We start from the raw sequence: 20,600 nt of genomic DNA, 5'->3' as shown, positions 1-20,600 counted from the left end.
TCCAGCTGGAATCTGGCTTCCTGTCACCTGAGCCTATTATTCCGTGTCCTGCACTCTGGGAGGATGGAGAAAAGATCCTGGCCCTCCTCTGGGTGACAGCCTTTTAAGTCTTTGAAGAGGGCTCTCATGTCTCCCCTCCATCTTCTCTTCTCCAGGCTAAACAGGCCCAGTTCTTTCAGTCTCTCTTCATAGGGCTTTGTTTCCGGACCCCTGATCATCCTGGTTGCCCTCCTCTGAACACGCTCCAGCTTGTCTGCGTCCTCCTTGAATTGTGGAGCCCAGAACTGGACGCAATACTCTAGAGGAGGCCTGACCAGGGCCGAATAGAGAGGAACCAGTACCTCACGTGATTTGGAAGCTATGCTTCTATTAATGCAGCCCAAAATAGCATTGGCCTTTCTTGCAGCCACATCACACTGTTGGCTCAGTCCTAGTCCAACCAGCCTGGGGGCCAGGGCGGAGAGGGCTGCCCTAGGGGGGAAATCCCCGGGAATGCCACCCTCAGTGCTGCTGGTTCTTGGGAGCACGGAGGCTGCCTGCCCCCCTCTCATCCCGCCAGGCCCCACCGCAACTCACGTGCTGCCACTCGATGCCCTCGCGCTGGTACTCGGCCTGCTCTTGCTGCAGGATCAGCTCAATGAACAGCTGCTGCAGCTTCTCGTTGCAGTAGTTGATGCAAAACTGCTCAAAGCTGAAACGGAGAGGCCCACGCCACAGACTCAGGATCCCGCCAGCAACACACACACACACACACACAGACACATACGCCCAAAGCCAAGGGGATCCTGGCCCTCAATCCCCCTCTTGCCCAGGGCTGGAAGCAGTCAGGACTGTAGAGGCAGCTTGGAGAGCTCCTTTAGAATTCTGACTGGTTCTGACCAAAACCCGGAGTGGATTCCTCAGGCCCACTGACATTGGAGCCACCAGCTTCCACTAGCTGAAAGTGAGTTGGAGGGAGAACCCAATGTTGCCAGTCATCCACTGGGCAGGGGGTTGGATTAGATGACCTCCTAGGTCCCTTTCAGCTCTATGATTCCAGCAGAGAGCCAAAGGCAACGCCTCAAAACTATCCAATCATTGAGAAATATATATATATAGAGAGAGAGAGAAATTCTGCACTCAAAATAAGTGCAAGGTTATGTATAGCATCCCTTTGGATTGACGACTCATAGAATAGCAGAGTCGGAAGGGGCCTCCAAGGCCATCGAGTCCAACCCCCTGCTCCATGCAGGACTCTGCACGGATCCAGCAGAATCTGGATGTGCTTGGCAAGGGTGGATAAAGGCCCGGGAAGGTATGAAGGTATGGACCAGAGGCAAAAGAGCCAGGCGCTTCGGAGGTTTGTGCCCACGAGACGGCTCACACTCCCGGGCGACGGAAAAGGGGATGTCAAAACCAGAACTTCTTTCACTTTTCAAGATGTCGCATTTCCAAAGAACCATGGAATTGAGAGAGACCTGGTCCAACCCCTCGGTCCACTCAGGATGGAACTATAGGGGCCGTAGCTCAGTGGCTGTGCCCCTGTTTGGCATGCAGAAGGTGCCCGGTTCAATCCCCGGCTTCTCCAGGTAGGGTGAGGAAAGAACCCTCGCTGAAGCCCCGGAGTGCCGCGGCTGCCAGTCCGTGTTAGCAATATTGAGCTAGGTGGACCAAGGGTCTGATTCAGCAGAAGGCAGTTTCGGATGTCCGTATCTGCCTACAGCATCCTTGGCAGAAGGTTGCGTAACCTCTGCTTAAATACCTCCAACCAAGGAGAGCCACCACCACCTCCGGAGGTAGAGCGGTCCGCTGCTGATGAACTCGTACCCCTGGGACATTTCTCCTAATGCTTGGCTCAAATCTACGTCTCTGCAACTTCTACTCTTTGGACTTTGTACCGAACAAAATAGTATTTATTTATTTATTTATTTATTTATTACATTTATATCCTGCCTTTTTCCCCTCCAAGGAACCCAAGGCGGTGTACATAATCCTCCTCCTCCTCTCCATGTTATCCTCACAACAACAACCCTGTGAGGTAGGCTGGGCTGAGAGTGTAAATTGGCCCAAAGTCACCCAGTGAGTTTCCATGGCCGAGTGGGGACTTGAACCCAGGTCTCCCGACTCCCAGTCTGACACTCTAACCACTACACCACACTGGCTATTAATTAATTTTATTGCATTTCTACCCTGCTCAATAGCCAAAGCTCTCTGGGTGGTTCACAACATAATGAAATGTCAAAATGATTATTCCCCTGTCCTGATTGTCCCCCCAGGGGTACTACAAATTCTTATTTTGTCTCCCCTCCACCTGTCCCACAAACACACCAGAAACCTTTGGCTGTGGAGAAGAGAATCCACCTTCAGTACTGCACATATTGGGGTACGTTTACTTTAACCTGTTTTCTCTTTTTTTCCTTTTAGAATCGCCAAGGTCCAGTCCTGAGCTTTCAATTTACAAAGCCAGGCTTCATTCTCAGGATCTCTTCAGGCACAATCCTCTGCATGTTTAGAGAGAGAAAAGCCCTACAACTCTCAGAATTCAGCAGCATACTTGGAATTGTAGGACTTTCTGTCTAAACATGCTCAAGGTTGCGCCCTTAGTCGCTAAAGCATAACTCATTGGTGTAATTTGTTCCCAAGTATTTATGCATCAGGCTAAAATTATTATTATTTATTTATTTATATAGCACCATCAGTGTACATGGTGCTGTACCCATTAAAATAGCAAGACCCTGCCGCACAGGCTTACATTCTAATCCACCATCCTTTGTTCCAACAATCTGGTCCTCCAGAACCAGGCTAGAGGTCCCACACTGGACGGCAGTCTGCCTTTGGGGCTCCCTTTCCCCCATTTCCGCCATGTGAATGTTACCTGTTGGTGGGAGATCCAGGACAAATAAGAGGACGGACTTCTTCACACAGCGCATGGTTAAACTATGGAACTCACTACCACAAGATGTAGTGATGGCCACCAATTTGGATGGCTTTAAAAGGGGGTTGGATAAATTCCTGGAGGCGAAGGCTATCCATGGCTGCTAGCCCTGATGGTTGTGTGCTACCTCCAGTATTCGAGGCAGTAAGCCTGGGTGCACCAGTTGCTGGGGAACATGGGTGGGAGGGTGCTGCTGCACTGTGTCCTGCCTTGTTGGTCCCCGGCCGAGGGCTGCCTGGCCCCTGTGTGAACGGAGTGCTGGACTAGGTGGACCCTGGGTCTGGTCCAGCCTCAGGGCTCTTTCGATGTTCTTACCTGTTGTTGTCAAAGATCTCAAAGCCATAGATGTCCAGGACACCAATCACCGTATTTTTGCCATGGATCCGAGGGTCATAGTTCTTCACCTCAATGACCGTGTTGATACGGGCCACAATCCAGCAAAAAAGCCGCTCATAGATGGCCTGTGGATGAAGACACAGCGATGGCCACCTCCTGGCTTTTTTTGCGTTTGCTGCTGAACTGAGTTTTCAGACTCAAAATGACCCCCATAAAATACACTTTTCACATCACACTGGCATGAGATTATATGACTCCAGTCCAGCAAATATGCTTGAAGGAGGCAGAAAAAGCAAAATACAGTGAGTAGAGGAAACAGCAATTGTGCCCACACTAAAACAGATAACAACGATTGGTGATACAGAAAAGGAAAGGGTAGAGGGGGAACTTTTAGGACGCAGTTAGTGTGTTTAAGGGCTCACCGCGCTGCGAATGCTGACAATTTTCTTCTAGACTCTGGGCCTACACTCCCCTAGAATCAAAGAATAGCAGTGTTGGAAGGGGCCTACAAGGCCATCGAGTCCAACCCCCTGCTCAGTGCAGGAATCCACCCTAAAGCATCCCTGACAGAGGGTTGTCCAGCTGCCTCTTGAAGGCCTCGAGTGTGGGAGAGCCCACAACCTCCCTAGGTCACTGGTTCCATTGTCGTACTGCTCTAACAGTCAGGAAGTTTTTCCTGATGTCCAGCTGGAATCTGGCTTCCTTTAACTTGAGCCCGTTATTCCGTGTCCTGCACTCTGGGATGATTGAGAAGAGATCCTGGCCCTCCTCTGTGTGACAACCTTTCAAGTCCTTGAAGAGTTCATAGAATCATAGAATCACAGAATAGCAGAGTTGGAAGGGGCCTACAAGGCCATCGGGTCCAACCCCCTGCTCAGTGCAGGAATCCACCCTAAAGCATCCCTGGCAGATGGTTGTCCAGCTGCCTCTTGAAGGCCTCTAGTGTGGGAGAGCCCACCACCTCCCTACTCTGCCTGTGCTGCTTCTCTTGATGATTTTCTCTGATGTCAGTGATCTTGTGCTGGAGAGTAGATGGGGAGTCAATGGACAGTTCTGCCATTGGCTGCCACTGGCTTGGCTTCTCTGACATCACAGAGCAGCAAGGCAGCCAAGGGCTGGCCGCTGAGCATGAAAATAAAACAGGAATCTGGATTCCAAGGCCTGCAACTTTTTTTGAAATTAAAACATGTAAGGAGTACAATCTCGATAAAATAGTTAAGAGCAGAGACACCACACTGACAACAAAGGTCCGCATAGTTAAAGCAATGGTATTCCCCGTAGTAACCTATGGCTGCGAGAGCTGGACCATAAGGAAAGTTGATAAAGGAAGAGAGATGCTTTTGAACTGTGGTGTTGGAGGGAAATTCTGAGAGTGCCTTGGACTGCAAGAAGATCAAACCAGTCCATACTCCAGGAAATAAAGCCAGACTGCTCACTTGAGGGAATGGTATTAAAGGCAAAGCTGAAGTAGTACTTTGGCCACATAATGAGAAGACAGGAGACCCTGGAGAAGAGGCTGATGCTAGGGAAAGTGGAAGGCAAAAGGAAGAGGGGCCGACCAAGGGCAAGATGGATGGATGATATTCTGGAGGTGACAGACTTGACCTTGGGGGAGCTAGGGGTGGCGACGGCAGACAGAAAGCTCTGGCGTGGGCTGGTCCATGAAGTCACGAAGAGTCGGAAGTGACTGAACGAATAAACAACAAAAAGGAGTACTTAGATGGCTTGGGCCTTTGAAACACAGCCCTTGGGGTGCAAAACAGTCAGGTAGTTCAGAGTATGTCAGAGAAGCTGGCCAAGAGGGGACAACTGGTGCTTATAATACAGCCTTCCTCAACCTGGGGCGCTCCAGATGTGTTGGACTGTATCTCCCATTCTGGGAGTTGTAGTCCAACACATCTGGAGCGCCCCAGGTTGAGGAAGGCTGTAACACGTGATACCAATTAAAGCAGTGGTTCCCAATTAGCTAAGTACTGCGGACCCCTTGTTTTTCAAACGCCAAGCTATGGACCCCCTACTTTTGAAAATTTTGTTATCTCTATGGTAGGTACCTGTGCGAAGCAATTTTTTGGAGAAAATAAGGTGTAGCCCCTAATAGGCAAAGGAGTTTAGGTATGCTAAAAAAAACAGACCATAAAATTTGTGATAGTTGTGATATTACCACGCAAAAATGACAATGATTTAGTTAGGAATATAAAGACGAATTTAATTTTACTAACGTCTAGTTTACAATTGAACAAATTATGACATGTCTAGCAGCTACTAAACCTAAATGTGATGGGAGAAATCATGCCTCTTTTTGTCCCGAACAATCCCTTCCACATCCGGTTCAATATTTCCTACTTTTAATGTCAAATCTGGATCAATATTGAGCGTATTTTTTTTTATTAAAATACGGACCTTGCAGAGCTAATATGTGCCATGGACCACCAATTGAGAACCACTGAACTAAAGAACAGGCATCTATCACCACGATATTAAACCGCACATAATTTCTTTTTATTTCTCACTAATGAATGGACCTGGCTTTGCACAGGCTGGAATTGCCCTTCGTTTGCAACAGTGAAGCCTTCACGCAACTGTCCGAGTTGGATACTTTGTGCTTGCCCTGTCTGAGCAAAGTCATGCCTGCTGGCACCTTAGGAACTGCCCCTGCTAGGGCGCCTCTCTATTGCCCCCAAAGGGAGGGGTCTGTCCACTCCATTCTCCTGTGGGGGGCTGTCCCAAAGAAGGGGGGAAGGGGAAGGCATACCACTATGTCCTTCGGCCTACTAACCTCCCCTGGCTTCAAACTGTATGGACTGCAGAGCTATGGGCTGGTTAGGGAAATCAACCACCTAGTGGCTGAAGATGTTACAGCACGCTTCAACCACAGGGACAGATTTAAATTAATTAAAATTAAATAATGCATTTTAAAAACAAAATAACTCCACAGTGCACACCCCTAGCAACTCCTACATATATATGCCAAGTTTCTAGGTTTCACACTATGGCACTGATGGATAGATAAACAGACAGACAGACAGACAGACACCCTCCTTAATTATTATAGATAACACACATAGTCATCTTCAAGATTTTGGCAACTAAAACACTGCTATTATTCCCAAGCTTCCTGAAAAGGTTTTCAGACATCACCAAATAGAGGAAATCATAGGTCTCTTTCTCTACCCTACACAAGATGGGTGGCACCGTTTTCATGGTTCCACCCAGGGCGCTGAAATGCCTACAGCCAATAGCTAGGGCATGAACCCTTCCCAGGCCGGTCACCATGGTTACCTTGGCACAGGCATCCCTTGCATAGCTGGCCTCATTGGTGCTGTGGCGCTTTTGGATGACATCGCCACCCCCGGTGGCCACCGTCCGGTGCAGGAGGGTGTTAAGGAGGCTCTCAGGGTCCGTGGAGGTCAGCTCTGCGAGGTAAGAAACCAGCTCGGCATTCTCTATCTCCATGTCTTCCTCCGTGGCAACAAATCGCACATTGCCCTGGGAAAGCCAATGGGAGAGAAGTGGTCATCAGACGGAAGCCACCCAACGCCAAAGGAAGAACTGCCCGCAAATGGCAGCCATATTCCACAGGACAAAGCCTCCGTGGCTCTTAGGGTGCCCCCGACCTTCACAGGCCCCAGTTCACAGTCAGATCACTCCCAGCAAGCTTACAATGGGTCTTTACCAAGAAAATCATGGGCCCTAAGGGGTTCACTTGCGCATAGGGCGGCCTTTAATGAATCACCAAAAAAGAGGAAATTTGTCACCGGAATTACACGGCTTGGGACCACAATACCTGTTGGAACGCCTCTCCCGACGTGAATATACCCGGTCACTACGTTCAACATCTAAGGTCCTCCTCTGAGTGCCTACTCCGAGAGAGGCTCAGAGTGTGGCAACGAGGGACAGGGCCTTTTCGGTGGTGGCCCCCAGACTATGGAACGATCTCCCTGACGAGGCTCACCTGGCACCAACGCTGCTATCTTTCCGGCACCAGGTTAAGACTTTCCTCTTTGCCCAGGCATATGGCAGCACATCTTAATCACCCATATGTTTATTTTAATGGTTTTTAATACTTCATGTATGTATGTTCTGTGTTTTAGAATTTTAAATTTTGTATACTCGTTTTTAATCTCAATTTTAGAATTTCTGTAAACCGCCCAGAGAGCTCTGGCTATGGGAGCAGTGTATAAGTGTAATAAAAAAATAAATAATAATAATAAAAATAAGGTGCACCTTCAGAGTTCTGCCAGGTTCTGACTGAACCCTGGAGCGGATTCACCGCCCCACTGACATCGGAACCACTAGTTTCCCCTGCCACTGGGGTAACAAATAAATAAATAAATAAAATAAAAGAGGACAAAACAGGACACATATTAGCATAAAATTTGCTTTGCTTATTTATATGTGTAGATGCAAAGTTAGAAATAATTATGGTATTTTAATTAGCAATATAGAACATCTCCCTATAATTTATTTATTATTGCATTTATATCCCGCCTTTTTTCCTCCAAGGAACCCAAGGGGCATTCATGATCCTCCTCCTCTCCATTTCTATCCTCACAACAACAACCCTGTGAGGTAGGTTGGGCTGAGAGTCTGGGACTGGCCCAAAGTCACCCAGTGGGGTTTCCATGGCTGAGTGGGGACTAGAACCCAGATCTCCCGACTCCCAGTCCAACACCTTAGCCACTACACCACACGGGCTCTATCATGAGGAAGACTGTAACCAGGTGATCCATGTGCCTGCCTCTTCAGTCTGCTGTTCAGGTGCTAACTCCTGATGGGCCACAATCCTTATGGTTCTTCATCTTTAAACTGGAATTGGGCAGGACAGCTCTTCAGAGAGAGGACTGGCCCCTGTAAAAGAGGACACCCAGCCATCCTATTTGCGCATCACCCCCCAAAAGAGAAAATGCATGTTCAGGAAAGAGGACCAAAAAAAAGAGAGAAAGAATTGCATGTGGGCTTTTTGAATACTTCCTTACCATGTTTTAGGAATAAATTGTAAGTATTTAGCCAACGTTTTTGCCCCCTTGCAAAAGGTCATATGTAGAAATGCATATCACCGGGGTGGGGAACGTAGAAGCCGCAGGCGGCTCTCGGAGGAATTTCATGCGGCCCTCAGAACCGTTGCGCTCTCTGGATGCTACAGGCCCCACGCCCTTGCTCTTCGGTTCGCCCCTCTGGGATTCTTTTTGTATGTGGATGTGAAGGCAGGCGTTAGAGAAGGGACAGGGTGGCACAAGGCGGGAAAGAGCCACGCAACCAGTTAAGTTGCAAACTCCGCCCACTTTGGTCTCTGGCTCCGCCCACTGCAGCCCCCAGCCCATTTTCCCCATGGGTCAACGCTTCAGAAGGAAAGGTCCCCCACTTCTGGCATGGATTGCATTTTATTCCCAATACAACTGCTTTCTTTACATCTTGGGTTTTTTTTGGCAGCCGTTTTGATTTCCTTCTTGTGGTGCCAAGAAACTGCCCACCTACCCACCCCGGAACCGGCAGGCCAAACCCCTTTGTTTACCAAGTGTAAGATGGCCGCCAGGATCTTGTAGACGGACGCCATCTCTTCCGAAGTGAAACCGATCACCTCCATAGCATCGGCAACGGCTCGGTGGTTGGATTTATCACTGCCCAAAGACTAGAGAGGGAGATTTGCAGGGTGGGAGGAGGGGTAAGAAATGACAAGGGATAAAGCAGAAGGCAGGTTTAGTCTGGAGAAGAGAAGATGGAGGGGAGACATGAGAGCACTCTTCAAGGACTTAAAAGGCTGACACACAGAGGAGGGCCGGGATCTCTTCTCGATCCTCCCAGAGTGCAGGACACGGAATAACGGGCTCAAGTGAAAGGAAGCCAGATTCCGGCTGGACATCAGGAAAAACTTCCTGACTGTTAGAGCAGTATGACAATGGAATCAGTTACCTAGGGAGGCGGTGGGCTCTCCCACCCTAGAGGCCTTCAAGAGGCAGCTGGACAACCATCTGCCAGGGATGCTTTAGGGTGGATTCCTGCATTGAGCAGGGGGTTGGACTCGATGGCCTTGTAGGCCCCTTCCAACTCTGTTATTCTATGATTCTATGATTCTATGAATTAGGCGAGATACAAACACCACATTTGTCCACTGTCCCCCCCCCAATAAAAAAGACAGCTTCTGCGAATCACTGTCCCCGTTCATGAGCTGTCTGATTGCTGCTTGAGAATACATTTGTGTGAACGCAACGCCATGAACCCCCTCCCCAAACCTGGCGCGCTCCAGATGTGTTGGGACTTCAGTGCCCATCACCCCCCAACAAGCAGGAGCCATGAGGGCTGGGGATGATGGAAGTTGTGTAGTCCAAACACCTGAACGATGCCAGATTGGGGGAGAGTTGTCGTCACTATTTATGGTTTTGTGTTTTATTGTATTTGCGTATTTTATAGTTTTACGATTTTTTTGTAAATCTCCCAGAGAGCTTTGGCTTATGGGAGGCATAGAAATAAAAATCCTATCAAGTTGGGCTGGGAATGGTCTCTGGCCCACATTGTATCAGGCAGAAAGCTCTGTAGCCACGTAGTCCCCAATGGCTTGTAGGATCCATTTCCGATTTGCCGCTTTTAATTCTACTTACTGCTTCCAAGACCAGCTGGGAATTTCAATGCTTTTCGTCTGGAAATGAAGTAACAGCGCCACATAGTGGCGGTTTGGGGGACTGGGAGAGCAGTCACAAACTCCGTCCCACCTCACAAATCCACGGGGGACAGCCGCAAAAACTTGCATAAACTATGGAACTCACTACCACAAGATGTAGTGATGGCCACCAATTTGGATGGCTTTAAAAGGGGGTTGGATAAATTACTGGAGGCGAAGAGGCGAAGGTTATCGATGGCTACTAGCCCTGATGGTTGTGTGCTGTCTCCAGTATTCAAGGCAGTAGGCCTGGGTACACCAGTTGCTGGGGAACATGGGTGGGAGGGTGCTATTGCACCATGGCCTGTTGTTCATCCCTGGCTGATGGCTGGTCGGCCCTCAACCAACCAGCCAACAGAGTGCTGGACTAGATGGACCTTTAGTCTGATCCAGCATCTGGGCTCTTCTTACGTCCTTCTGATTCTGAAATAAACATGTTACCTTGGATTCCAGGTAAGGGGTGGGTTTTTGTTTTTTTAAAACCAACAAGCACTCAACTTCAACAATGGAGTTATGACACTTAATACACCCTGGGCTGAACCCTTCTCCTCCACCAGGTTTTTAGGACTTGACTGGCTACAATTATCCATCCACTGCTAACATCCTGCCTTGATTACTGTGAGACGTCAGACACGGGGCCATCTCCGAAGCTGGTCCAGTGGGTACAATTATTTATTTATTTATTTAGTGTTTTTTTATCCCGCACCTCAGCCAAAAGGCTCTCCGAGCGGCTTACAATGTATCAATAAAGAAGACAGTCCCTATGCTCAGGGGCTTACATTCTAAAAAAAATACACGACACACAAGGAAAAGTGGATGGGGAGGGAAGAGGGAGAATTACAATTAGTGCAAATTAGGGCAGTGAGGCCGCTGACTGGGACTGGCCGTCTCTAACACATGACTCCTAGGGTGACCCTATGAAAAGGAGGACCGGGCTCCTGTATCTTTAACAGTTTCATAGAGAAGGGAATTTCAGCAGGTGTCATTTGTATATTTGGAGAACCTGGTGAAATTCCCTCTTCAGGAGCTATACTAGAGTGACCAGATTTAAAAGAGGGCAGCTTTAACTGTTGTGATGAAGAGGGAATTTCACCAGGTTCTCCATATATACCAAGGACACCTGCTGAAATTCCCTTTTCAATACAACTGTTAAAGATACAGGAGCCCAGTCCTCCTCTTCATAGGGTCACCCTAATGACTCCAGGTTTTGGGTCCTGATTCAAAGTGTTGGTGGCGAAGCCCTAAACGGCTTAGGAGCAGTCTACCTGAAGGAGCGCTTCCTCCTGCCTGATTGCGAAGATCCCCAGCGGGTGAGGGGAGTCAGTGGAGGCTGGTGGCTCCCATGTCAGTGGGGCGGTGGATCCACTCCGGGTTTCAGTCGGAACTCTAAAGGAGTTCTCCAAGGTGCAGCTCCTTTAGAGTTCTGACTGGTTCTGACTGAAACCTGGAGCGGACTTACCTCCCCACTGACATGGGGGCTGATTTAAGAGGAGCATTTTTATGAACTCGCGTGAAAACTTACGTTGCTGCTGGTACCTTCCCTGGTAAAGGTGTACGTGGTGGGGTCTCTGCTGAGGTGGAGGGAATCCAGTAAAGTGTCCGTGGCACCGAGTAGCAACTGCGAGGAACAAGGGTTATTATGCAGCTTTCCAGCCGGACACAAGAAGCCGTGTCTTCGGAAGGCAACACGTCAGGCAACAGGGTCAGGGAAGGGTGGGGGAAGGCAAACCAGAGAGCTACAGTCGTGCGGTAAATCAGGGTGGGCCACATGTGGCCAGATGTGGCTCTTTGTGTGGCCACCCGGCAGTCCCTCCTGCCACCACTGCTGAGTCAACCGTTTGGTGGGCTGCGTGGCGCACCCAAATAGTTGTTTCTGAGAGCTAAATTCCACTCTAGATTAACTGTGTCAGGTGTAGGTTAGGGTGACCCTATGGAAAGGAGGATCAGGTTCCTGTATCTTTGACAGTTGTACAGAAAAGAGAATTTCAGCAGGTGTCATTTGTATGCATGCAGCACCTGGAGAAATCCCCTCAATATTAATAATAATAATAATAATAATAATAATAATAATAATAATAATAGTAGTAGTAGTAGCAGCAGCAGCAGCAGCAACAACAATTATATACCATCCCATAGCCAAAGCTCTCTGGGCGGTTTGCAAAGATTAAAACACTTAACATTAAAAAACAATATACAAAATTTAAAACCATAACAGTTAAAGTCGCAGGAGATACAAAAGAGGGCAGGGCTCCTGCAGCTTTAACTGTTGGGATGAAGAGGGCATTTCACCAGGTGCTGCATGCATACAAATGACACCTGCTGAAATTCCCTTTTCTAGGCAACTACAGGAGATACTCTTTTTCTATATGGCCACCCTAGGTGATCCTAATTTTAATTTACACTAGTGTAAGTGTGTGGTGCCTTGATCTAGCAACAATGGAGTGTTCTTTCATTCTTTCTTTTGCCCACATGCTGGTTTTAACCTATAAAGCCCTACATGGCTTGGGACCGCAATACCTGATGGAACGCCTCTCCTGACATGAACCTACCTGCACACTGCGCTCAACATCTAAGGTCCTCCTCCGAGTGCCGACTCTGAGGGAAGCTCGGAGGATGGCAACAAGGCAGAGGGCCTTTTCAGTGGTGGCCCCCCAATTATGGAACGATCTCCCCGATGAGGCTCGCCTGGCGCCAACATCGTTATCTTTCCGGCGCCAGGTCAAGACTTTTCTCTTCTCCCAGGCATTTAACAGCATTTAACAACGTTAAGTTTGTTTTTAATGGACTCCAGAATTGTTGTTTTTAAATGGATACCGTTGTTTTTATACTGTTTATGTTTTTGATGGTTTTAAATTTTGTATAGTTTTTAATGTTCACTGTTTTTAACTTTTGCAAACCACCCAGAGAGCTTCGGCTGTGGGGCGGTATATAAATGTAATAAATCAAATCAATCAAATCAAAATATAAAGGAAAGAAACAGCTGGGTGGGAAGGTTTAATCTCCCACCACCTGCATGGGGTGTTCCCAATCCAGAACAGGGCGTCACACATTTGCACTAAAGTAAATAAAAAAGTTAGGATCGCCTACATACTATGCGCTTAACATAGCGAGCAATTTAGCCCAAAGTACCAAGAACCGGAGCAAAAACGAGGGAGAATCACACCGGAAGGGACCGTGTCGAGTCACCTTCTGGAAGTTTGGGCTCACCTGATAGAACGCGTGGAAGTTCCTTTCGCCTGGTTGCTGTTTGAGGATGCGAGACTGCAGGGGAACGAGAAGGGAGGGTGGTGTTTTTGGGTTTTTTTTTTAACCATTCCAGCTACTTCCGGTGCTGAGCATGCAAGATTTCCAGTTAGGCAAGACTCTTGATGAGACAGGATAGAAGTTTGTTAAATCTGAATGTTTTTGTCATGCAGAGTCTCTGGAAGTCCTGCACAGCCACAACCAGCCTGCAGAGCATCCAGATCATTGGAGAATCTGTGTTTTTCTTTACAACAAAGTTTCTAGGCCTCAGCGTCGCAGACAAAAACGGCCATGCTGGCTGGAAACATTGGGAATTACAGTCCAACTCATTTCGAGGCAACAAGGAGTCCAACCCCCTGCTCAATGCAGGAATCCACTTTAAAGCATATCTGACAGATGGATGTCCAGCTGCCTCTTGAAGGCTTTTAAGTATTGGTTTAAGTACAGCCAATACTTAAAAGGTTGTCACACAGAGGAGGGCCAGGATGTATTCTCGATCCTCCCGGAGTGCAGGACACGGAATAACGGGCTCAAGTTAAAGGAAGCCAGATTCCAGCTGGACATCAGGAAAAACTTCCTGACTGTTAGAGCAGTACGACAATGGAATCAGTTGCCTGGTGAGGTTGTGGGCTCTCCCACACTAGAGGCCTTCAAGAGGCAGCTGGACAACCCTCTGTCAGGGATGCTTTAGGGTGGATTCCTGCATTGAGCAGGGGGTTGGACTCGATGGCCTTGTAGGCCCCTTCCAACTCTGCTATTCTATGATTCTTGAAGGAATATCGCTGGCTAACCCTAAATCTATTGCGCAAGGAGCACACGAGCTAAAATCTTAGCTGGAAGTGGTCAGGGTATGTAGGACAACAAACATCAAGCCCCCAAGCACCCACCCACCGTACCTTCTCCAGAAGGTAGTTGTTGATGTGGCCTCCAGTGGGGTCCCCTTTGAAGTCAAAGTTGATGTCCATGTACTTGCCGAATCGGCTGGAGTTGTCGTTACGGTTGGTCTTGGCGTTGCCAAAAGCCTCCAGGACACAGTTGGACTTGAGCAAAACGTTCTTCACCCTGCGGAGGAGAGAGGCGGGAGACGTGACATGACGCACTGAAGAAAAGGGTTGGAAAGAGAGAGCTGCAACGAATGAAGCCTGGTGTGGCGAAAGTAGATAGGGAGAGATTTCCCACCATTTCGCATGATACTAGAACTCAATGGGGTCAACCCATGAAAGCTGCTTGGTAGGAGATTCAAGAAGGACTTCTTCACACAGTGCATAGTTAGATGGTGGAATTCACCACCACAAGATATAGTGATGGCTACAAATCCATGGAAGCTATCAATGGCTACTAGTCCTGATGACTCTATGCTACCTCCAGTATAAGAGGCGGTGTGCTTATGTGCACCAGTTGCTGGGGAACATGGGCCGGAGGGTGCTGTTGCACTCGTGTCCTGCTTGTGGGTCCCTGGTCGACAGCTGCCTGGCCACTGTGTGAACAGAGTGCTGGACTAGATGGACCCTTGGTCTGATCCACCCTCAGGGCTCTCCTTATGTTCTTGTGTAGTGATGAGCAAGTTAGACTTGGAGTGGCAAGTAGGGATTGAGACCTAGCCAACATCTGATATTCCGTGGTGCACTGCTTCTGCGTTTTGAGGTTCCATTCCTGTTGAATGCCTTGTCAAGGCCAGCAGCCATATCGGCAGGCTGTCCTGAAGGTCACGAAAAGAGGAAGCAGGGACACTCCAGTAACCCTGCTGAAAGAAAAAATAAGTTTCTTTTCCCTTCCCAATCCTTTTTTCTTGTGTGCCATGTCTTTAGACAGAAAAATGTTCTACCACTCCCAGCATTGGCTGGCTGGGAAATGCTGGGAGTGGTAGAACTTTTTCTGTCTAAACAGGCATAGGATTACACACTAAGGTTGTAAGTCTGCGGGCAGAGACAGACTTTTTTTTGGTACTGATTATGTGTAAGATGATGTAGGACTGTTTTAGGCTGAGGAGCAGAGTAAAAATAAATAAATAAAATAACGAAAAATAGCTGTTACTCTAGCCAGTAGCCACAGAATCATAGAATCATAGAATAGCAGGGTTGGAAGGGGCCTACAAGGCCATCGAGTCCAACCCCCTGCTCAATGCAGGAATCCACCCTAAAGCATCCCTGACAGAGGGTTGTCCAGCTGCCTCTTGAAGGCCTCTAGTGTGGGAGAGCCCACAACCTCCCTAGGTCACTGATTCCATTGTCGTACTGCTCTAACAGTCAGGAAGTTTTTCCTGATGTCCAGCTGGAATCTGGCTTCCTTTAACTTGAGCCCGTTATTCCGTGTCCTGCACTCTGGGAGAATCGAGAAGAGATCCTGGCCCTCCTCTGCATGACAACCTTTTAAGTATTTGAAGAGTGCCATCATGTCTCCCCTCCATCTTCTCTTCTCCAGGCTAAACATGCCCAGTTCTTTCAGTCTCTTCATATGGCTTTGTTTCCAGACCCCTGATCATCCTGGTTGCCCTCCTCTGGACACGCACCAGCTTGTCTGCGCCCTTCTTGAATTGTGGAGCCCAGAACTGGACGCAATACTCTAGATGAGGCCTAACCAGGGCCGAATAGAGAGGAACCAGGACCTCACATGATTTGGAAGCTATACTTCTATTAATGCAGCCCAAAATAGCATTGGCCTTTCTTGCAGCCACATCGCACTGTTGGCGTTCAGCTTGCGATCTACAACAACTCCAAGATCCTTCTCGTTTGTAGTATTGCTGAGCCAAGTATCCCCCATCTTGTAACTGTGCGTTTGGTTTCTATTTCCTAATGCAAGAAAGGCCTGCCTGCCCTGCGTGAAGGTATCTAACTTTTTTGGGGGGGGGGGAATATCATCCCTCAAGCTACTTACTTTTCCACCTCAGCCCGCTGTGTGGGATTTGTGATGGCAGCGATGTATTGCATGATATACTTGCTGGCCTCTGTCTTTCCAGCACCACTTTCACCTAAGAGACAGATCAATACATTGAGATTGGGAACAGTGACAGGAAAAATGCCCTCTGCACATGCTCTGTGGCAGTTGTCTTGTTCATTGCTTCCCTTACTCCATCGCGAAGTAGATTGGATCTTGAAAACAAGTTCTGGGACTAAGCCCTAATGGGACCTTGAAAATGACTAAGAAATATCACAACAACCAGATGTATGAACGAATAAGGCTGCAACATTTAATCCATTATATGAAAGTAGTTAAAATAAACTTGAATCAACTAAAAAGGTGTCCTGATTTATTGGTCAGCAGATCATATAAAAGCAAAAACAAAAGGCAGAGCATTTCTTACTTCAGAACTCTTCTCTTTACTCTGATACAAATATATCAATAGATTAATCAACTAGCATCCAGTACAATTAATCAACTACGACTTCTTCAGTTCAGTAGAAAAGACAAAGAGAAGTGGGAGTCAGACTGTGCTGGCTAGGGCTTTACCATGGCAACACGTTTATGCATAAGAGAGAAGGCCGCGAGGGTCCCGTACCTGAGATGACAATGCAGGTGTCTTTAGCTCGGCGCTTCATGGCCTTGTAGGCCGCATCAGCCACCGCGTAGAGATGTGGCGGCCTCTCATACAGCTCTCGGCCCCGATACTGTTCGATCATGTCCTTTCCGTAGAGCTCCATCTGCTTGTAGGGGTTCATGGAGACCACCACCTCCCCTATGTAGGTGTAGATCCGCCCCACCTCAAACCTTAGAGGAGCCAAACAATCTACAGTTAGGATGGATGAGTCCAGAATGGCAGTGGTGGTGGTGGGGCTATCTTCTAAGGGACTACACTGTTCTCCAAACAGGGGGATGGACCTGGATTTTGCCACAAAGTTGACCTCTTCTATGAGTGGTGAGCCTCCATAATAAAGTTGAAGACCCCTAGGGTGGCCATGCGTCCTAGTCTAAAGAAGGCAGTCCTCTGTTTGAAGGGCTGTCCGGTGCAAGTCTAGTATAAAATTAGAGTGGTGAACGCTACAAAGGCAGAGCAGGCCAGGGTCTTGAAGAAGCCCACCAACATTTAGCACCTGGACAGAAAACTGAGCAGGCACACAGGTCATGTAGTTACAGTCTTTCCCACTAGGGTGAAATGTATCAACTGGGTTCACACAACATGACAACCCACACACAAGGTTGAGTATGGGTTGAGTGTGGACTGTCACTGAAGCAGGGATTGTTGCATTGTGTGAACCCAGCCATACTAACAAAATATAGTTTGTTAACCACAAACAACTCACGAAAAGAACCCATGGTTTGTTGTTGGGTTGTGAGCTCTGGGTTGTTCGTGGTTAACAAGCCATGGCTTTTTAGTTTGTCTGAGTTCACACAATAAAACAATCCATGGTTCAATGACAACCCACAGTCAACCCATACTCAGCCTTGAGTGTGAACTCAGCCACTGTTTTTCTATCTAACCGATAGTTCTTTCTATAGTTGCATCTAGGCATCGATATTAGCGCATTTTGTGCAAAGGTGTGTCCCCTTTTTCATTTATTACATTTCTATACTGCCCAATAGCCGAAGCTCTTGTCCTTTTTTGGAGTGACGTGGAAGCACAAAGCCACCTGTCAGGAAACCACAAGCAGACAGCAAGGGCTGAGCTGTGTGAAATCCAGGCTGAAGGAGCACACTTTATCCTGCATGAATCACACTGGAGACTTTGGGTCAAAGGAAGAAGAAAGCTTGCACTTTATTGCAGGAATTACATGTTGGGTTGGAGGGTCCCCAACCCAGAATGGAGGGAATCCCAAAAGAGGCCACCTCTCTGAGTGGCAAGAACATGAAGAAGGCAGCAGGAATTGAAGTCAACAACCCAAAGAGTATCAGTCTAGCAATAGAAAGATGGTCAGCACAGGTCAGTCTAGGAAGTCCGGAGGCTCTCTATCTATTCTCCTGTGTTTTCCTTTTGAAGCCAGCTTGAGGTGCACCTACCCTTCCAACAAGTGCAACAGCACCCACTTGCCCATGTTCCCCAGTAAGTGCTGTACATAGACATAATGCCGCTGATACCGGAGGTAGCACATAGCCATCAGGACCAGTAGCCACTGAGAGCCTTCTCCTCCTGGCATTTGACTAACTCATTTTTAAAGTCATCCAAAGTGATGGCCATCAGTACATCTTAACTATTTGCTGTATGAAGAGTCCTTCATAGAATCATAGAACAGCAGAGTTGGAAGGGGCCTACAAGGCCATCGAGTCCAACCCCCTGCTCAATGCAGGAATCCACCCTAAAGCATCCCTGACCAATGGCTGTCCAGCTGCCTCTTGAAGGCCTCTGGTGTGGGAGAGCCCACAACCTCCCTAGGTCACTGGTTCCATTGTCGTACTGCTCTAACTATCAGGAAGTTTTTCCTGATATCCAGCTGGAATCTGGCTTCCTTTAACTTGAGCCCATTATTCCGTGTCCTGCACTCTGGGAGGAACGAGAAGAGATCCTGGCCCTCCTCTGTGTGACAACCTGTCAAGTATTTGAAGAGTGCCATCATGTCTCCCCTCAATCTTCTCTTCTGCAGGCTAAACATGCCCAGTTCTTTCAGTCTCTCTTCATAGGGCTTTGTTTCCAGACCCCTGATCATCCTGGTTGCCCTCCTCTGAACACGCTCCAGCTTGTCTGCGTCCTTCTTGTATTGTGGAGCCCAGAACTGGATGCAATACTCTAGATGAGGCCTAACCAGGGCCGAATAGAGAGGAACCAGGACCTCCCGTGATTTGGAAGCTATACTTCTATGAATGCAGCCCAAAAGAGCATTTGCCTTTCTTGCAGCCATATCGCACTGTTGGCTCATATTCAGCTTGCGATCTACAATTCCAAGATTCTTCTCGTTTGTAATATTGCTGAGCCAAGTATCCCCCATCTTTTAACTGTGCATTTGATTTCTATTTCCTAGATGTAGAACTTGGCATTTATCCCTATTAATTTTCATTCTGTTGTTTTCAGCCCAGCACTCCAGCCTATCAAGATGCAACCTTCTTCTCTCTGACCTTCCTTCTTCTCACATCAGTCCATTGGTTTCTGTCCACCACTCTGCCACTAAGATCATCTTCCTGGCTCGCCGCTCTGACCATGTTACTCCACTTCTGAAATCTCTTCATTGGCTTCCAATTCACTTCAGAATCCAATATAAACTTCTCCTGTCGACCTTCAAAGCTTTTCACGGTCTAGCTCCTTCCTATCTCTCCTCTCTCATCTCACACTATTGCCCTGCTCGTCCTCTTCGCTCCTCTGATGCCATGTTTCTCGCCCGCCCAAGGGTCTCTACTTCCCTTGCTCGGCTTCGTCCATTTTCCTCTGCTGCTCCTTACGCCTGGAACGCTCTTCCAGAACATCTGAGATCCATAAGTTCAATCGCAGCTTTTAAAGCTCAGCTAAAAACTTTTCTTTTTCCTAAAGCTTTTAAAACTTGATGTTGTTTGGACTTTACACTGTTAGTTTTACCCTACCCTGTGCCTGTTTACCCTACCCAGTGCCTGTTTGCATTCTCTTCCCCTCCTTATTGTTTTATTATGATTTTATTAGATTGTAAGCCTATGCGGCAGGGTCTTGCGATTTACTGTTTTACTCTGTACAGCACCATGTACATTTATGGTGCTATATAAATAAATAAATAAATAAATAAATAAATAAATAAATAATAATAATAATATCACTTTGAAGTTTGTTTCTGTCTTCCAGGGTATTAGCTATCCCACCCAATTTTGTGTCATCTGCAGATTTGATCAGCGTTCCCTGCACCTCCTCGTCCAAATCATTAATAAAAATGTTGAAAAGCACTGGGCCCAGGACTGATCCCTGTGGTACCCCACTCGTTGCCTCTTCCCAGTTTGAGAAGGTTCCATTGATAAGTACTCTTTGAGTCCGATTCTGTAGCCAACTGTGAATCCACCTAATAGTTGTTCCATCTAGCCCACTTTTAGCTAGTTTGTTGATCAGAATATCATGGGGCAGCTTCATAGGATATGACCCCGTTGGGTTCTAGTATTTTGAGAGAGGAAGAAAAATGTCTCCCTATCCACATTCTCTACACCAGGCATAATTTGGTACACCTCTATCACGTCTCCCCTCACTCGCCTCTTTTCTAAATTAAACAGTTCCTGATGTTGTAACCTTCCGTCAAAGGGGAGATGCTCCAGCCCCTTAATCATTTGAGTTGCCCTTTCCTGCACTTTTTCTAGCTCTACAATATCCTTTATTCATTATGGTGACCAGACTGTACGCAGTATTCCAAATGTGGTCACACCATAGTTTTGTATAAGGGCAGTATGATCTTGGCAGCTTTATTTTCAGTTCCATGTCTGTTTATGCCTAACATGGAATTTGCCTGTTTAACAGCAGCTGCACCCTGGGTCAATGTTTTCATGGAGCTGTCCACCACAACCCCAAGATCTCTTTCTTGGTCAGTCACTGCTACCTAAGATCCCATCAGTGTACATGTGAAGTTGGGATTTTGTTGT

The 20,600-nt window shown here is 47.6% G+C and overlaps 2 protein-coding genes across 2 annotated transcripts in view; one reads left to right on the top strand and one right to left on the bottom strand.

Moving 5' to 3' along the window:
* Positions 1-20,600, top strand: part of CCM2 (CCM2 scaffold protein) — a 247,433-nt gene that overhangs the window by 150,409 nt on the left and 76,424 nt on the right. The gene's annotated exons all lie outside the window — the stretch shown is intronic.
* The window catches only part of LOC134395914 (unconventional myosin-Ig-like), an 85,426-nt gene that overhangs the window by 57,813 nt on the left and 7,013 nt on the right, over positions 1-20,600 (bottom strand). The window contains exons 2-10 of the mRNA XM_063122161.1: positions 16,645-16,853; positions 16,023-16,116; positions 14,045-14,210; positions 13,113-13,166; positions 11,428-11,523; positions 8,763-8,879; positions 6,530-6,736; positions 3,230-3,375; positions 577-691 (exon numbers count right to left, since the gene is read on the bottom strand). Of these exons, the coding sequence (XP_062978231.1) occupies positions 577-691; positions 3,230-3,375; positions 6,530-6,736; positions 8,763-8,879; positions 11,428-11,523; positions 13,113-13,166; positions 14,045-14,210; positions 16,023-16,116; positions 16,645-16,853 (1,204 nt within the window). The remainder of the gene's footprint in view (positions 1-576; positions 692-3,229; positions 3,376-6,529; positions 6,737-8,762; positions 8,880-11,427; positions 11,524-13,112; positions 13,167-14,044; positions 14,211-16,022; positions 16,117-16,644; positions 16,854-20,600) is intronic.

The sequence above is a fragment of the Elgaria multicarinata genome, chromosome 1 (assembly GCF_023053635.1).
Source record: "Elgaria multicarinata webbii isolate HBS135686 ecotype San Diego chromosome 1, rElgMul1.1.pri, whole genome shotgun sequence".
Taxonomy (NCBI): Eukaryota; Metazoa; Chordata; class Lepidosauria; order Squamata; family Anguidae; genus Elgaria; species Elgaria multicarinata.
This window is presented reverse-complemented; position numbering and strand designations above follow the sequence as displayed.